Source organism: Alligator mississippiensis, chromosome 11, assembly GCF_030867095.1.
Source record: "Alligator mississippiensis isolate rAllMis1 chromosome 11, rAllMis1, whole genome shotgun sequence".
NCBI lineage: Eukaryota > Metazoa > Chordata > Crocodylia > Alligatoridae > Alligator > Alligator mississippiensis.
Window position 1 is genome coordinate 51477749 of NC_081834.1, and position 17635 is coordinate 51495383.

General features: G+C 43.6%; 1 protein-coding gene across 1 annotated transcript; it reads right to left on the bottom strand.

Moving 5' to 3' along the window:
* Positions 1-964: 964 nt before the first annotated feature.
* On the bottom strand, positions 965-17538 carry LOC102574993 (zinc finger protein RFP). Its single transcript, XM_006270030.4, has 8 exons — positions 16826-17538; positions 10639-11061; positions 8659-8754; positions 7043-7273; positions 4339-4361; positions 3878-3993; positions 2668-2700; positions 965-2251 (listed from the first exon to the last, which is right to left on the bottom strand). Exons 2-8 carry the CDS (start codon positions 11053-11055, stop codon positions 1740-1742), a joined length of 1428 nt encoding a protein of 475 aa, XP_006270092.1. The 5' UTR covers positions 11056-11061; positions 16826-17538; the 3' UTR covers positions 965-1739.
* Positions 17539-17635: the final 97 nt, after the last annotated feature.

Genomic DNA, 17635 nt, shown 5'->3' on the forward strand with positions numbered 1-17635 from the left:
GTTGCTCAACTGACCCTACGTTTCAATCAAAACCTAAATCCACCCCACCATGAGAAAGACAACATTTTGGGCAATTAATTGAATTTTAGAGCAGTTCGAGTTCTAAGAAGTAGTGAAGTGCCCCATCCATTTCACTGGAGCATTTCCAGCTGAATGAGACTACCCACTGGTGATGAATACAGGCATAAATGATGTTTCTGAGAGGTTTGACTTGCTGCATTCATCTCAGCGGAGGTTCTCTTTTTGTCCCCGGTACCATTCCTTGAGAGCTTGTTCTCATCTCCTCAATCCAGTCTCAGCCTTATGTGCTTGGTGCTTCTCAGTGAGACAGGGTTGCATGTTACCAGCTCCAATGGAAGGATCCAGACCCCCAGCAAAGAATTAAAGTATCTCTGAACATGGCTACCACATAAAGCAGTCAGAGAAAGGGACTCAGATACACCCAAAGAAACTGGCTGTCAGCAGGAGGCCTTAGTAGAGATATTCAGAGGCCCACAAAAGCACAGCTCCCCGCAGATCCCAGCCCTGGGCACGCAGAGGAAGTGTTCTGTTGGGTATGCTCCATGCTTGCTACTGGATCAGCTCCTTCAGCAGATTTAGGCACTGTTCCACCTGGTTTCTAGATCCCAATGGGGATCTAGGCAGGAGTTAGACACACATCTGACCTGACATATACAGGCTTGTAAGCACTGAGGGAGTTATTATATAATAACTGAAACAAAGATCCACCCAAGCCTGAAATTTGAATTTTAAAGGAACCACATTAAAGTGCTTGAATTGAACATAGAAGAGAAAGGAGTATTTCTAAAATGAGATTGAAAGGGATTGTCATTAGGTGCTTATAGCTTTCCTTTAATGGAAGCCATCTTGATGGGAATGAATGTCAGTAAAAATAACCAAATATTCAGGTTACAAGAACAGTTCAGATGGCTCCTGTGCTCCTCGTGAGAAGAATAAGGAGGCCTTTACAGTGAATAAGATTCTTTAATTAAATCTTTTTCTGGAGTGTACAAAAAATTGCTAAAAAAATAACACTGTAAAATTCCAGAAAATGTTCTCCAAATGTGTAGGCTTGCCTCTCCTGTTTCTGCTTTATCCACCCACACACTAGCTCTGAGAAACACAGATCGTATCACTGAGCTCAGTGAATTTTAACTCTGAAATCTAAATATGGCAACTGCATGGTCAGCATCACTAGTTCTTTGACTGGTGATTGTTTTAGCAGAAAAGTTGTGGTATTGCATGTAGCTCAAACTGTTCCCTACTCCCTTCGCATGGGTCAAGATCCTCAATGTGCCTACTCAGTAGGCAAAACTTGCAACTTCCTCTACTGAAAACTTCTACAACCAATAAATGTATCTATTGGCAGCTGGACAAAGTATAATGATACAAATTGAACATCAAAATCTATGCCCCAGGGGCTGCTTAATTATGGGATTCAAGCTTAGGCCAAGTGAAATACTCCATGTCAAACCTATCTCAGCTTTTGAGGAATGTACAACTAAGGCTGGAGAATCTAGAGACCATGTCACAGAATCACTAGTTTCCTGATCCCCCAGACATCTCTAGTTCTTCAAAACCACAGATGGATGATAATGCCACACAGACTAGGCAATACCATTTGCTCCACTTCCTTCTTCCTTGTTTTGATACTCTAACTTCTGCAGTCATGGAAATGGAGATGTCAGAGACTTCTCTAGATTTCATTTCATGGTCTACATTGAGATATAACCCGTATCTCAGGGGCACAGCATGAGCTGGGATTCCCAGACCCAGAAGAAAGGGAGGATTCTTTCTCCATTGAAGGAGGCTGGAGGGAAAGTGAAGCTTAGGACCTCTTCATGAACATCAAAAAAAGCCACATGTCCCCCTTCATAGTCCAGAGACACCCGGATTATTTTGGGCCTTCCATTCAAAGGCAGCGAGGTTTCAACAGAGGTGAAAGCCCGGTACTGCTCTCCACAGAGCCCCACAGCCCATATGCCTTGGCAGGGGTCAAGGCTGATCCATCCTTTTCTCCATGCAGACTCTCTGGCAACCCCCACAGCCCAGTATCCTGTAGGGCCCATATGCACTTCCCAGTAATGTCTTCCTGATGTGAATCCCTCACAGCCCAGTATGGAGCAATATGTATCAAATCTCTCCGGATTGTTGGGCAAATCCTGCTCTGTTTCTTCCCATCTCACACTTTTCTGATCCTCAGAAAGAACAAGGTGGCGATTTGCTGTGTCTGGATCCAGCTTCACATTCACTGCAGAAGGAAAGAGACTCAGTGTTAGGGGCAGAGTGCAGCCCTGGGAGATGTTTGGGCCATTTGTCACCCTCCCTAGCAGTCCTGAGCCGGCTGGAATGTTCCTTGATCTCCTCAAGGAGACAGGAAACAGAAGCTACAAACATGGTTAACCAGTCAGTTTTATATGGCCCCCTTCTCAGTTCTCTGCACTGCCTATTGCTTTGATATCTGCTATTAAGCAATTAGCTCTGGGGTGCTAAAGGCCTTTTGTAAAATTTCTTTATCATTGGTGTGAGACTTTGGTTTGACTCAGAATCATCTTCTGCAAAGGAATCCAGGTGCAAAGTGGATCTCCTCATTCGGGAATTGCACCTGTGAAAATTCTTTCTTCTACCTGCTTTTGCTCCCCTCCCCTCCCCTTCCCTGAGACTTACCCCATTCCACCTTCAGTTCAGCCAACAGATTGTCTAGAGAAAGGAAAGGGAGGAGTGATGAAATTTCATGGGGTTCTCTTTATGAGATAGTTTCTACAATTCTTCATATAGCTTGATTTGAATTATGGGAAACAAAGAGAATGAGACAGGGATATTCAGAGAAGAGACACCCATCTTACGGCCTAAACAACAACTGAATCCCCATCCTTAAGGGTAAAGTTTTGTCAAAAGAGGCAGGACAGAGTGGTACCTGGTTCAGAGAAGTGCGAGCTTTTATAAGTAATACCTTGCTTGGGCAAATGATTCATTCAATGCAGTTTTGTCACAGCAGTTTAGGTAAGTTACCTTGAGATCGGTTGAAAAAGGTGTGGTGAAAAAAAAATGAGGCATTTTTCGTGGAAACATCCAAACAATAAACTCTTGACTACACTTCCCTACGATAGAGGACTGGCAAAGGAAAACTATAGTATGGCAGGCAGGTATTTATTTTTTCCTACATGCCAATATCTCAACATTTGGTATGTATTTCTCCCTATAATGGAATAATATCTGGAACCGTGTTTGATTAATTTCAGTGTATCTGGGAAATTTGTTGGTATCCGTGGCCAGAATCCTTCTCCTGGGAAAATAAAGGAATTCAGTCACTCTGACCTTCTAGATGTGACTGCTGTCTCCCACAAACTACAGCTCCCATGATCCTGTAAGCTCTGCTCCTGGTTGAAGGGCAGAATGGGTGACAAGAGATGCACAGTTTTTCAAGGTCATGGATTCTGTGTCCTCAGTGACAAAATTGTAGCCTTACCCATGATATAATTTAAAATGAGCTATAGCAGCACACTGGCCTTTTGTGCTGTCTCCCTAGTGGCGAGCTGAATTTCTTAGCCAACGGATATTAATGGGGGATGAACAGGAATGTGATTTGTTCCCTTTTGCATGGCTGTAGAGCTGGTTTCACCCCAGGACAGGGCATATCTCAATACGTGTGACAAAGGAATAAAGGGGTGTAGGTTGTAGCTGTGTTGGTCTAAGGACATAAGCAGACAAGGTTCAAAGACAAAGGAATAAATGCATTTATGCAAACACAGTGATACCCTCTCCTGGACTTCCCTCCCTAATCCAAAGATTTCTATATTTCTTTACTGTTATTTAGGTAGGCTATCCATTAGCAGCTACTTGGGCACAGCTTCTCTCTATTTCCCCTTGGTGGTACCTTTGAATTGCTGTAGAGCTGACTTCAGAACAATATTTTTTTGAGAAAAATTGTTGAGTTTTTTTTCCACTTCAGGGAATGTTTCCATCAGCTTCTCAAAATCCCTGCTTTCACACCTACAGAGAAACAGACTCTTATTTATTTGTTCTTTACTGGCCAAACAAAGCAAGTCTCTATGTTCATTCAAGGGCATTTTTATTAATATTTCTTTCAGTAATGTGATAACTTTTGAATCTGCTTGCAATCAGTTCCAGCACTCCAGGGGGGCTGTGGTTGGTATCAGTAGCCAGAATCCAACTCTAGGGAAAGTAAAGGGATTAATTTACTTCGGCCTTACAGACGTGTCACGCTGCTCTACCCAGGGAAGTACCACAGTTGAGCCCTGCCCATGGGGTCTGAAGCTGTGCCCTAAGGATATCTCCCCTCAGAGCATAGTGTGAGCAAGAAGAGTAGATACATACCTATTCAAGGTGCTTCTGATGCCCTAGAGGTAGAGAAAGAGAACAGGATGCCCAGTTAAGGAACAACACCAAATAATCTTGGAAAGTCTTGGTGCATTTTCCCTCTCTAGGACCCTCAGCTCTAGTCTATACCTACAAATTATGTGTTGATTTGGGTCCTTATCTTCCTTGTCTCTGAGGCACAAATCAGTGTTCATGAAAGAATTAATTGATAAATCAGCTTGGGAACAGAGCAGCCTCATCCCCCTTGCCTCCCTCCTGCCCATACTAGAATACTCAATATAGTGAATTCAGAATGATCCTGGTTAGAAGAGCAGTCCTCCAAACCGTGACTCACTACCCCTACCTACCCCTTCATTATTCTATAAAGAATTTCTGTTTGTCCTGGAGAGGAAATGGTTTTATACTTAACGGCTTGGTGGAGGACTGAGGCTTGTCTCCACTACAGACTCCACCAGCCTAGAGCCTCACTAGAATAGCTGTATTGGTTAAATCTTCCATCTGGATGAGGCTCAGTTGACAGAATTGGATTCTGCCAACAGAGATGCTGTCAACTGGGGCAGGGATGAGGCAAAGCCAGCAGAAAAAGCCTTCCTATCACTATAGGCCATGTGCTTACCTGGGGGCTTTGCTATCATAGTTCTACAGCAGGGGTGGGCAAAAGATGGCCCATGGGCCATATCCAGCCTGCCAAGGGATTTTATCTGGTTTACAGTGGGTCCCTCTATCCTGCCCAGCCAAGGGGTTGGGCAGGTAGGGCAGACAGCCCAGGCTGTAGTGTGTGTGGCCAGTCCTGCTACCCCTGGGCATGCAGGGGGACTGGAGAAGTACAGTGGCTGGACTCCACTTCCCAGCAGCTCCAAAGGTGGCAGCTCCTTCTGGCTGCTGCTGCCAGTGTTGCTGCCACAGCCAGACCCATCCCCATTGACCAGGCACCGTCTGCTCCGCACCCACCTCTAAGGGCACAGGATGGAGTAGACAGGAAGAGTCTCCATGGAGACTGGTCTGGGACCCCTATAGGCAGGGTGTGCTTGGCCAGATGGATGGGGCTCTGAAGTTTGGCACCCACAGCAAAGCCTGAAGTGGCAGCCCGCCCATGCACAGATCACGGGGTGGGGGGGAGCACATCCCCCCCATGCTTGCCCAGAGTGCACGCAGTGGTGGGAGCTGCCCTTCCCTCGTCCCTGTGTCCCCAAATGAGCCACTCGTGGCTGCGTCCTGCACCCCGACCTGACTGGGCAGCACCTGTTGGCACCCCCTTTGCTTCACCCACCCCTGTTTGCTATGGCACTGGCTGGGACTGCAGGGTGGTGACAGTGTGGGGCCATGTGGGGAGTGGATCATAGTTCTGCCCTGGGCTCAGGCCCTGGACCTGCACCATCACTGCCCTGAGATCCCAGCCATCCATCCTGCTCCTGGATGTTGCTCCCCACCCACCCATGGCCCTATCCCATTTGCCTGGCCAAGCACATCCTGACTACGGGGATCCTGGGCCAATCTCCATGGAAACCCCTCCTACCCACCCACTTGTTCAGTCCAGCACCCCTGAACCAGTCTAAGAATATGCCACTTAGGGAGCTTTTGTGAGCTGTTGCGGGCTGTGGGGGTTCTCAGCAAAACTCTCCTAAGTAGCCCTCCAGCCCAAATAATTGCCCACCCCTATTCTACAGGTATGGCTTTTCAAACTCCATGATATAAACAAGCCGTGATTGGGATTCATTCCTGACTCTGCTTCTCCAGACCTCACCTTGCCACAGTCATGTCATGTCATCTGTGTGCCTCATACATCAAAGTCCCTTCACCAACTTGCATGTAATTGTTACAAACAAAATTGACTGATTGGATCATAGGACCTTCTCAGCATATATTAATGACCTGCTTTCCCGTCACTGCAGTGGCAGGACATGAACAGTGCCCTTTTCTTCCCTGCTTTTCCCTATGGCCTGCTATAGGATGTTCTTGCTGTTTTGTGCATTGTGCCTTGTAGCCATGTGTGATGATTCGAAGTAGCGATTTGGGGGGTTCCTTGGGTAAGTGGTTGCCTGCAAATGCAGGAGACTGGATTCAGTGGTCCAACTGACCTATTCTCATCCTGTGTTCTTATCTTTACCAGACCCTCAGGTCCTCCAACAGTGGTGAGAGCCACCAAAGTCACAATAAGAAACTTGGGTCAGTTGAATTCTACCAAAACAGAGAGAGATCATGAATCAGTTTTATAACACTTGATGCTAAATTTACAGGTCACATAATGGGCCGTCTTCTAGGATCTCAGTCCTCTGACCAAATGTGAAAAAAGTAAGTTAATTTAACTGCATTATAATCAATATTAATAGAAAGTGATTAGAAAACAATGATCATATGAGTTGAGCATTAGTCATGATAAGCACATAAGCATGTTAGCTCAAGGTTAAAGAAGGGCAGGTTATCTGCTCCATGGTAACTGTCCATGTACCTGCTTCTATCCTCAATAAGTGAAAACTAAGTTGCCTTAGCTTAGCCCTCAACAGCAGACGTATAAGCTGCCATGATATTGTTTTCATTTACTACAGGGTAAAAGCCGGCACATGGGCAGACATTGCTGAGTGGCAGATTCATTGTACAGAGTCTTTCCTCCTTTACTTTGTAGTAACTTTTTCACATGCCAATAACTTTATATATGCTAAGGTTCCCAGGATCCATCTCCAAAGTACTTCACAGCTCTCACCTGCAGGAATTCATCCACTGGCTGCTGGTACTTCCCCTCCATCTCACTGATCAGATCACTGAGATAGGAGATCTCCTTAGAGAGTATGGTGACATTTTCAGTCTGTGTCTTCACCACCTCCTTCTCCAGCTCTCCTAGCTGGGCCAGCAGGAGCTGTTCTTGTTGCTGCAGAAACTGGTGCAGTCGCTGAAATTCAGATGCAATCTTCCTTCTAACCGTTTTTGTCTGTTCCTGTAGTGAGTGGATGGAAAGAGAAAGGACAGGTCAGAGACATGGGAAGGCAAGGACCTTTTTACTGAGCTCTATCTGCAGCAGGGAGGATTTCTCCGAAACCCTTAGAAAGTACATTTTAATTAAGTTTAGTTGAATGAGATGTTTTTGGTGGACCAATTCTACAAGTACTTCCAGATTGTCCATAATAAAAGTCACATTTACCCATACTTCAGTAATACTCCCAAACTATCTCTTTGATGTTCTCATTGTCACTGTCCTCATTGGGTGTTATTGGGGTGGTGTCAGTGTTGAGATCTGAGACTGCTGTGCTGCCAAGCAGTCACAGCCAGGAGATGCCAACACCAATCTTGTCTTAAGGAACGACCACAGGCTCCGTTAGGTGGGAAAGCCTGGAGCAGGTCTATTCTCTACAAGGTGTGGCCCTAACACACCTGTGATCTGATAGACAAGGTGTTAAAGCATGTATGCCTATAACAAGGTATTAGCACAACACAAAGCAGGCTCCCCTGGGCCAATACGAAGTTCCCATACTTTCTAATTCTCCTTTCATATAGTGATCAAAATTACATATTACATACCACCAATATCTTGAATATTTTGAGCCTCTCTGTGTCATGGGCATGTTCCACATACCGATCTGGGTGTTCCCATTCCAGCCTTATCATCTTTGTACTGAACTATTCTACATCTTGTACAGTCATCTCCTGCCAAGAGTGCCCATCTGACTCACGGTTCAGGTTTTGCTTATGTAAAAAATGTATGCATCAGTCAGGTTCACTAATCAGGCCTACGCTGGCCAATGTTTTAGCAAAGCTTTGTGTAAGCAGGAGGTTGGGTTCCACTTGGGTTTGGCATTTCATCCCCTGGCTCTCTTCAGCATTCCTTCAATTCCTAAATTGGTGGCAAGTTTTAGGTAGTACAGTGGCATCTCTGCTGACTCTTTCCTCTGTCCTAGTTAGATAAACGAGCTTTAGGATATTTTGGTGAAATGCCTGTTATGGTTCCCCAAACTTTTGAGGAAATATCTGTCTCCTGCTTCCTCATATTCAGGGCATGGGAGTAGACAGTATCTGTCCCAGCTACTGCTTACTCTGTCCCAGTTTTCATCCTTAGTGTGTGGTCACTGATTGTGGATTTGGTGAGAAGCTGCTTCAATTCATGCCACTGTGGTGGGGTAGATGTTAGTGGGACATTTCTGTATTGGGCTCTGGAGCAGTCTGGATCATAGCGGTTTGATTTAGTCTTCCCAATGGTGCTGCATTAGGTGCTGATCTAGAATCCAGTCCATTATTATTCATTCTTTTGGCCAAAGAATGACACTGACCTAACAGTATTGAAACCTACCCCCAAGTCTCTGCTGGTCAATAAAAGTAGGCACTTACCAGATAATGCTGGCTTTTCATCTCTCTGGTAGCTTTTAATCCCAACAGCTTTAGTCTCTTTTCCTTCAGAATCTGTAGTTGGATCTGGATTTGTTCCTGGGCATAGAAAAATGGTCTGAATAAGATTTAAAAGTATGTGGTGGGGAAGGCATAATTGTTTTTTCTGTAAATCTCTGAAAAGTAGCTAGCAATCAATATAAATTGTCAGGAATGAAGTGTGGAAAATTGATAGAGGAAACTGTACATATCAGGGGAAAATGTCACAGATGGGATGAAAGAAAAATCAGAAAAGTTTTTTTTGAGGATATTAGAAAAAGAAAAAGCTTATGGGCCTATGATTATGGGCATTTGATTATGCTTATGGGCATTTGATTATGCTGTGAATCAGGATCCAGAACAGGCCAAAGTATTCAACAAGTATTTCCTTTGAAGAGAAACAGGCTGATGTAGTTGTATCACATGGGAATAAAGAGGTGCTTTCCAGTCCTCTGTTATTGCCAGGTCCTCTCTTGCAGATGTTTCTGTTAGTTTCTTTTTGGATGAAGCTCTTTCTGAACAACAGTCTTCTCCATTAGGCTGTCTACAGCGGCAGGGACAACTGAATAAAAGCCTCGAATGTGATGCAGTGCCAACCAGATACAATATGATCTTGGGATACATAAAAAGCAGAGTAGTAAGTAGAGGTGAAAAAGCAATTTTACCTCTAAATATGATATTGGTGAAACTGATACTCAAATCCTGAAAGATTTTTTAATTCAATTCTGATGCCCACATTTTAAAAGAATTTATTGAAATATTGGACAGATTATAGAAAAAGACCACAAAAATAGTCTTGGTCTGGAAAAAAAATGCTTTACAGGGAGAGATTTAAGGCTTCTGATGTGTTTAGCTTAGTGATTCTCAACCAGGGTGGCATGACACCCTGGAGTGCTGGGAAATCGTTTTAAGAGTGCCACAGGATGTTGTGTAACATTAATTCGTGAATCACATGTAGATGTTTGCATACCTAACAGTGCTAAACCCAGACATTTCAAATATGAATCCACAGTGTCAACAACACTCCTACCTGTTGTGGTCTTTCTGGGTTCTTTGCAACAGAAAAATTACTCTATTTTTCTGCAGTCAAAAACTGAGTGAAACCTAAGTGCTGGTATTTTCTGAGGGGTGTCCTGAGTCTAAAAATGGTGGAGATCCACTAGTTGGGCTTATTTTTAAAAAGACTTGAAAGGTATCAGTGTGGATATACCTTTGCAGAGTTTATAGCATGTAAAGGACTCTGAAATCAAAGAAAGGCATAACATAAATGAATAGCTGGAAGAGAAATCTTGATAAATTCAAATTAGAAATAAGAAACAAAATATTAAACAGTAAATAGCCTGAGTACAAATTACCAAAGGAAATGGTGTATTTGCCATGTCCTCGCGCTGAAGCTGGATGCCTTTCTAGATTAGCAATCAGGACTCATTGCAGAGATAATATCTTTTATTAGACCAACAAGATTTTTGCAAAAACATTTCTTTAATTGCAAGCTTTGGGTAACAAACACCCTTCATCAGGCATTGAAGAAAAGATTGTAAAAGTTCTCCTGGGTAGAAATGAAAGTTCATGTTTCATAGGATTTCACAGAGGAGACAACAGATGGAAAACTCCTCTGGGCAGTCAAAAAGCCTGAAAGCTTGCAATTAAAGAGATTTCTTTGCAAAAATCTTGTTGGGCTAATAAAAGATATCATCTCTACTATGAGTCCTGATTGCCTTTTCCTCTAGACCAATACGGCTACAACCTGGATATCTTTCTAGATTAGCTGAACACAAGTGATTGGTCTTGGTACAGGAAGAACTGGATGGAGTTTCCCTATAAGGGATGAGGTATAGGAGGGGAAGCCTGAATCTTTGTCCTATGGAATCATGAAGAAAATAACAGTTAAAGTATTAAAAAAAAAAATAGTACCAACTCTGGCACTAGACAGAGATTTCTTACCTTGTATTCCTGGGCAGCTTCCTCTATGGGGGCCACAGCGTGAGATCGGTGAATCCTGGACTCCCTGCAGATCAAACAGATGGGGGTTTGGTCCTCCTGACAGAAGAGTTTCAGAGCCTCCTGGTGCTTCTCACACATCATTTCCACTCCTGCTGATTTTCCTCCCTGTAACCTGAGCCGCTTGGCAATTTCTGCAACATTTGCCAGCTCCCTGTTGGGCCTGATCATTCTCTTCTGGGCAGTTCCTCTGCATTGAGGGCAGGAGAATTTTCTTTCTGATTTCCCTGAGCAGCGGGTAATGCAGTCTCGGCAGAAGTTGTGCCCACAATCGATGGACACCGGGTCACTGAAATAATCCAGACAGATGGAACAAGATGCTTCTCTTTGGAGGCTTTCTATGGGATCTTCTGCAGCCATGGCTGCCTGCAAAGAGAATGACACAGTTGGTTTCACTTTTCTGTTCACCCTTCAGTGAAAAATGGGTGTTTCCCAGTCTGAATAACCTCACATTCTGAGCTGGAAATACTTGTGCATGAGCACTACAGCCTGTTGGGTGTTGGGAACGTTAGTTGTCTCTGCGCAGGGCACAAGTTGCAATTCCCATTTGAAAAGTGAGTCAGTGGGACTTCATTACCTAAGCCACATGAGCACTCTTGAAATGGTCTGTGACGCTCCTGACAACTAGAACGAACTTGCTTCATCTGGGAGATTTTCAGCTGGGTTCCCCATAGCCACAGCTACCCATAATACAAGCAGCTTCCCTGTGTTTAGAAATATGCTCAACATACAGCAAAAAATGGCCTTTGCTGGGCTCGTTTCAATTCACTGCCTGAGCTACAATGCTTGACTGAGCCCTTGGGATCTCCAAGAGATGTGCAGCCTTTTCGAATGAGCTAAACAAAGTTTCAGGACTTTTTTTTTTTCTAATATAAGCCTGGCCAATGATTAACGCACTCTACCATTCTAGCTCCTGTTCTAGTCATGAATCATTGTTAATCATATTCTGCTGGCCCCCATCTGTTTCCTGTTCAACTTTTGCAGTTCAGAAGCATTGGACTATTGTTTTGGATGAATCATCATCACTGTTTTAATCCACAGCCCCCCCCCCCCTTTATCTTATAATAAAACAGTCATTTTAGTCATACAATATGGGTTTTGCTTTCTGAATACAACTCCAGGAGAATCAAGCATTATTATCCTAGCCAGGATAATTAAGAAAACGAATGGTAAATGACCATAAATGAACTTTCCTGGACATTCTCCAATGGGTAAATAGTCACACTTAGGATTTTTTAGATATATTCATGGATACATGATTAGTCAACCACATATTTCTGATTGGCGGGTTAATATTCTGTTAATAGAAGAATAACCACTACCAACAACTGTGCCCAGAGTAACCAGTACTGCGCAGCAATCCATATTGTTTCAGGTAGAAACACTGAGATTAAGAGCTGCACAATTGTTCCTGAGCTAAATGTAACCCTTGGTTAGTGTGCAAGACCCCCCCCCCCCCCCCATTAGTGGCCACTTGTTCCTGTAAACCACAAATGTTTGTGTTCTGGAACAAGTATTTAGGGAGTGCCCAGACTCTTATTTACAAACATGCTAATTTGCTTCAAGTTGACAATCCATTTACTCAATCAGTTACTATCAATCAATTAACTCAATCAGTTAGTAACAATCAGTTTATTCAAATTATTAGTTCAGGTTAAAAAAACCCAAAACTCAAGCATCTTGAGGATGGCATCTTTGTAGTTTCTCAGCCTGCTACTGGCTTCAGCTGGAACCAAGATGCCAAGTGTTGTGTTATGCTCAAGAGGGCACAACTAACATGGGCAGTCACACTCAGCGAGGGTGCCTTGATATCCTTTCAAGAGTATTGCAGGGGGCCACACAATATTAGAACTGCTAGGGTGTACTAAACTATCTTTGTGGCAGGGGAAACACCATGTATCTGGGTCCATGAAGGCAGTTTTCCTGAAGCGCTCCAGGGGATAACTGTTCTTCTGGCGTGGTTTAGTACCCACTGAAGGTGTTGGGGCTTAAAGCCCACTTCATGGAAATGGGAAGTTCCTCCTTAGCTTTCTCCTACAGCCATATGGCTGAGGGCAAGAAAAACTTGGGGTTCCTCCCTAGCTTTCTCCTACGGCCATATGGCTGAGGGCAAGAAAAACTTGGGGGCATCTGAACCCCAAGCCTCTGGGATTGGGCTTGCACATAGGATGCCTGCCAAAAGACTGGAAATATTTGAAGCCCTTGGTGGGGTTAGAGCATTGGCGACATGTACGGGGTGCACATGGGTACATGTGCACCCCCTGGAAATGCTAGCTGTGAAACCAGAAGTGCTGGTGGAAGCACAATTTGAGTTTTGCTGCTGGTGATTTCGGGCTTGGTGATTGGCCGCTGGGGGACCCGCCTCCCTGGTTGGTGTTCTGGTGCCCCCCAGACTCCATTCTCCCATGGGATGGGATGGAGGATGTTTGCTGGTTGGCTGGTTGTAGGGCCATTTATGGTTGTAGACTGACTCACGGATTTGGACTTAATTTGGCTGATTTGTCTTGGAACACAAAAAATTTCATTAAAAAAAAATTCACAAAATAATCTCAGAGATTTCAAACAGGAATCCAGTGTCAAAAGCATTCAGACCTGTTGTGGACTTTCGGAGTTCTTTTTGCAATAGAAAAAAAGTTCTATTATTTTTGTTGGGTTGAAAAATGAGTGAAAACTAAGAACAGGAATTTTCTAGGGGGTGCCTCGAGTCTACCGAGGGGGGTCTTGGGTCCAAAAGGATTGAGAACCACTGGCTCAGGGTGTCTGACAATAAAATCTGCAATGGGGAATTGTACTCTTTCTGACATTCCTGGCATGAGCAATGGGAAAGATAAAAGGACCATTTACAATGAATTGCCCGTCCCACCCCCATCTCCCATCAATGCAATGCTGTTCTTCAAAGCTGGGGCCCCTTTGCACACTAGATAACATGGCTGCAGTAGCCTGCTACAAGCTCGCATCTCTATGAGGGCTTTAATCAGCCTCTGGCTCTGTACCCTGACCACATGCCCTTCCAGCCCTTCTTTGCTCTACCCTGTGGCTGCAGAGCTCGCCCCAGCTCCTGCTGCTACCCCATGAGTTGTGCACAGACCTGAACTTGGCTGCAGTGTCCCTCAGTCATAATCTGCTCCGCCTGCAGTCTCCCTACAGGCTTCTTTGCTGCTCCTGGCTCACTATGTGGCTCCATGCTTCACCAAAGCAAGTTAATTCCTGGATCAGGGCCTTTCAATGGAAAAGGATATGCCTGTATAGTATAGCCACCCTGCTGAAAGGTGGGGTCACTGGGAAGTGGGCTGGTGGGTGATGATGGAGTCCTGGTTAACACATTCATCATCACAGATGGTTTTCTGAAACAGTGTCGCCACCCAGATCAGCCGTGGCTTAGTGAAGATCTAGTTTAAATGTGAGGATGATGAGAATTTGGCCTTGTAGGATTCCTACTTGAACAAGTCAGCATTTTGCATTGGAGTCTATTTTTTCCAATGAAAAATGGTCCTTTAACCTTTCATGAAAGCTTTTAACCTTTATATATATATATTTTAAATTTTAGGTTTTTCATCAAGAACATATTATCTACAGTGTTTTCCTCTTCTTTCCAGTGACCCTTTTCTTTTCTTTTTTTTTGAAACACTGAATAAAAATGATGAACAAATGCATGAACTCTGAGATTGGTGGTTTTTCAAAATTTCCTTCCCACTTCCTTCAAGCTGGCAAAATTAATCTCCGCCACTACTTTTCTGAAGTTGGAGAAATTTTGTAAAATTAACATTGCAGAAGAAGGGGTGGGAGAAAAGGGTTAAAAACACTGAACATGTGGACATTCTTCTTTTTTGTGGGGGGAAGGTTACCAGGGAAAAAGGAAAATGGAGGTGGGGGGAATGTTAGAGAACAATTTTTTAAAAATCAAGAAAATATTTAAAAAAAAACAGAAAATAATCCAACATTCACCTCTGAGCTCTTTGGTATTTTTAAACTTGTCTTGGTTTCTTTTTTGATTAGAATCTAGTAGCGTGATATAGCAAACTCTGATAACCTTGAAGAGATGGATTTTAACTAGATTGTATATGGATATTCTGCGTGTTGTCTGTTTGTGTATGCATGTGTGTATTGTGTGAAGTTTCTCCCTTTAATCATCCCTTGCAGACTGGGTAGACAGATCTGTAGCTCCCATGCCTACAGAAAAACAGGGAATATTTTCCTACCAATTAAACGTGAACTTTCCTCTTTTCCACTGCTTTTGAAGCATGCTTTATATTTTATTCCAGAGGCTTTAAAACAGTACAGCTTTAACTACATGCTCATTTTTTACAGCCCACTTCATTTCTGAAATCAATTTTCTCTAAAGGACAATTGATGGAGAGATGAAGATGACTGTTACTACAGTCATTATCCTTGCTTTTGTTGCTGCTGGTGGTGCTCCAAGTTGAGCATAGATTTTTGACTGGGGGAATTTTTCATGGTTCTCAGTACCCGAATGATTACATTTCATAGCAAAGGCTGGAGTGTGATGACTCAATACCGTTTAGTTAATCAGTACTAACCAGCAAGAGAAACACACTTTTGTTGAAGATGACACAAAGATGAGAAATGAAAGTAGCCACATGAGCCCCCCTACTGGGAACCTGGCCTTGCGAAGGGCCTCTAGTCTACAGCCAGGCTTCTGGCTCCCTCTGCTTGGACATGCTCACAGCCCCTGGATTGCACTGCACTGCAGTGTGCACTGAACCTGTTGTATGCAGTGCTAGGGGGATCAGAAACATTTCTCCTTGCAAGAGACCCCCCATGAGAGAGACTTCAGGCTGAATAGGCTGTTGGTATTTATATATTAGGAGTTGAATTTATACGTGAGATGCTGCAGAAGAACACAGGAAAATGAAAAAGCAGCTCAAACTCACAGCTGTGACAAACCTCAGGTTCACTAAGTTCACACGCTTCCTGTTGAAGCCTGCCCAGGGTTACATGGTGTGGGTTAAAGGCAGCTATACTTCAAAGCAACATGCCTGTACAACCAGGTTCCTTCCTTCCTGGGCTGTCTATGTAGCTCTACACAAAACAAAGCTTTATTACAAAGAGGCAAATGTTGAAACTCAGGAATCTTACAGCTCTTAATGTGTTTTGAACTAAACACTTTTTAAATCCTTTTTGGTTTTTTTTTACTATATTGAAAACTTTTTTCTTTTTTTTTGGAAAGGGGAACTCAGATGGGTCCAAATTCATATGAACTATGTAAAGAGGGGTAATTATTCATTAGGAGTTAGTCTGGACTAAAATGCATTAACTTTTAATTAGTTTTATAATGATGGCATATTTAGCAGGAAATGGAATAATAACCTTAGATGCTAATCCTAGGATAGTTCAGTATTATGATGCAAACTTTAGAGTGGTGCTATAGCTCAACTTTCAATCAAGGAAATATCATCATAATCAAGGAAATATTGTCATAATGCAGGGGAACTAAGAAACAGGTTTGCAGAGGTATTCAGAGGCATAAAGGTACAGTTGGTACCTAGTGAGATTTTCTGAGAATTACCTAAGTGTGCCCCAATTCCCATTAATTTCAAATGAGGAACTTTAAAAAAGTCCTCTGCAAACCAGAATCTAAAAGGGACATAGGTGCCTAAAACAGGACTTCAAGCTCCTATGTCCAAAATTACAATTAATAAACAAAAATAATCCTGACCAACAGCTGCCTAATCCTGAGGGCACCTTTTAGTTTGCTAGGCAGCTCCCTTGTTGATCACAATGTTTCTTAGCTTCCTGCATTTGCACTTCTCTATGTATGTGAAAAATGGTGTCAGCCTGAGGGATTAGGTGCTGATCTCCTGCCTAAGATCCCTGAAGATCCAGACACTTGGCAGGTCCGTGTCTGGGTAGATCTAACTCCTTTGAGGGCTTCACTAGGCTGCAGGTGTAGTAAATCCTGCTCTGTGTTTGCAGCATCTGCGGGTGCGGCATTTTCAGACCCATCTGGACAGAGACATACTGTACTGCCTCTGTGGTTTAAACCAGCCTTGAGAGGCCCAGTTTTATAGACATGGTTTGGGCATGAACTTTTTCAGCATGAATGGTTATCTGTGACCTCCAGATTTAAAACTATTGATCTCTGCTGTTTGTGCTAAATAATAATACCTACCTGGTCTATGAATACACTTAATAGCTTCTGGCCAGAAGCGGACAGAGGTAGTTAGCTGTGTTAGTCTGAAGTCAGTCAGAAGGCAGGGTAGTATGTTTCTTTTTCACCAGAGAAAATGGAGCAAAATTCATTGTACACTCTTACTGGCTGTTCTCCAGTTTTAACATTTCCAGTTACAGTACCTTGTCATAGAGCAGAAGTAACAGCTGCTCAGCCAAAAAAAAGGACAAGTAAGGAACAGCAACAATTATGGAGTGTGGAAATCAACGGGTTTGCAAACAATGCCAATAAATTAATAGCAGCAGCAATAGTAACGATGATGATGATGATGATGATGATGTCAAGTCAGTCCCAAGGCCACCTTTGGGTGAGTGGCTCCATACCAGCTATGGGCTGCCCAGGGGAGTTTTCCAGCTATTGACTCCTCTGTGAAATCCTCTTGAGTCTTCCTGGCAATGAATAAGAAACACAGCTTTCGCAGGCTCCAAGCTTATCAAAGGCAAAGGAGGAAAATAACCACACCAGCAGTTGATTGCTGCTGGCAGGCGCTGAAGGGCGTTCTTGTGCAAAGGGAGTTTCTTTTCTGCTGTGTTTGTGCAGCACCGAGTACAGGCTGCTCCTGCCCAGGATCAGGAGCCGTCCAAGAGAACACATCCCAGTTTGATCAGATGGTGAAAAAGGATGGAGGCTCTGAAGGGTTACAGGCCTTGCTGCAGGCTCTGACGATAGCACACAGCTGACTCATTCAGGCTCAGCAAATAACAGGAGACAGGTCCTGGAAGGGAAATAATTTACAAGCCTTTGCTGCTG

Excerpts from the sequence above, each read along its gene's own strand:
- LOC102574993 (XM_006270030.4), bottom strand. The coding sequence starts at position 11,055 with ATGGCTGCAGAAGATCCCATAGAAAGCCTCCAAAGAGAAGCATCTTGT. Across the intron at positions 8,755-10,638 it reads AAGCTGCCCAGGAATACAAG|GAACAAATCCAGATCCAACT; the intron begins GTAAGAAATCTC and ends TTCTATGCCCAG. Across the intron at positions 3,994-4,338 it reads ATCAGAAGCACCTTGAATAG|GTGTGAAAGCAGGGATTTTG; the intron begins GTATGTATCTAC and ends GTTTCTCTGTAG.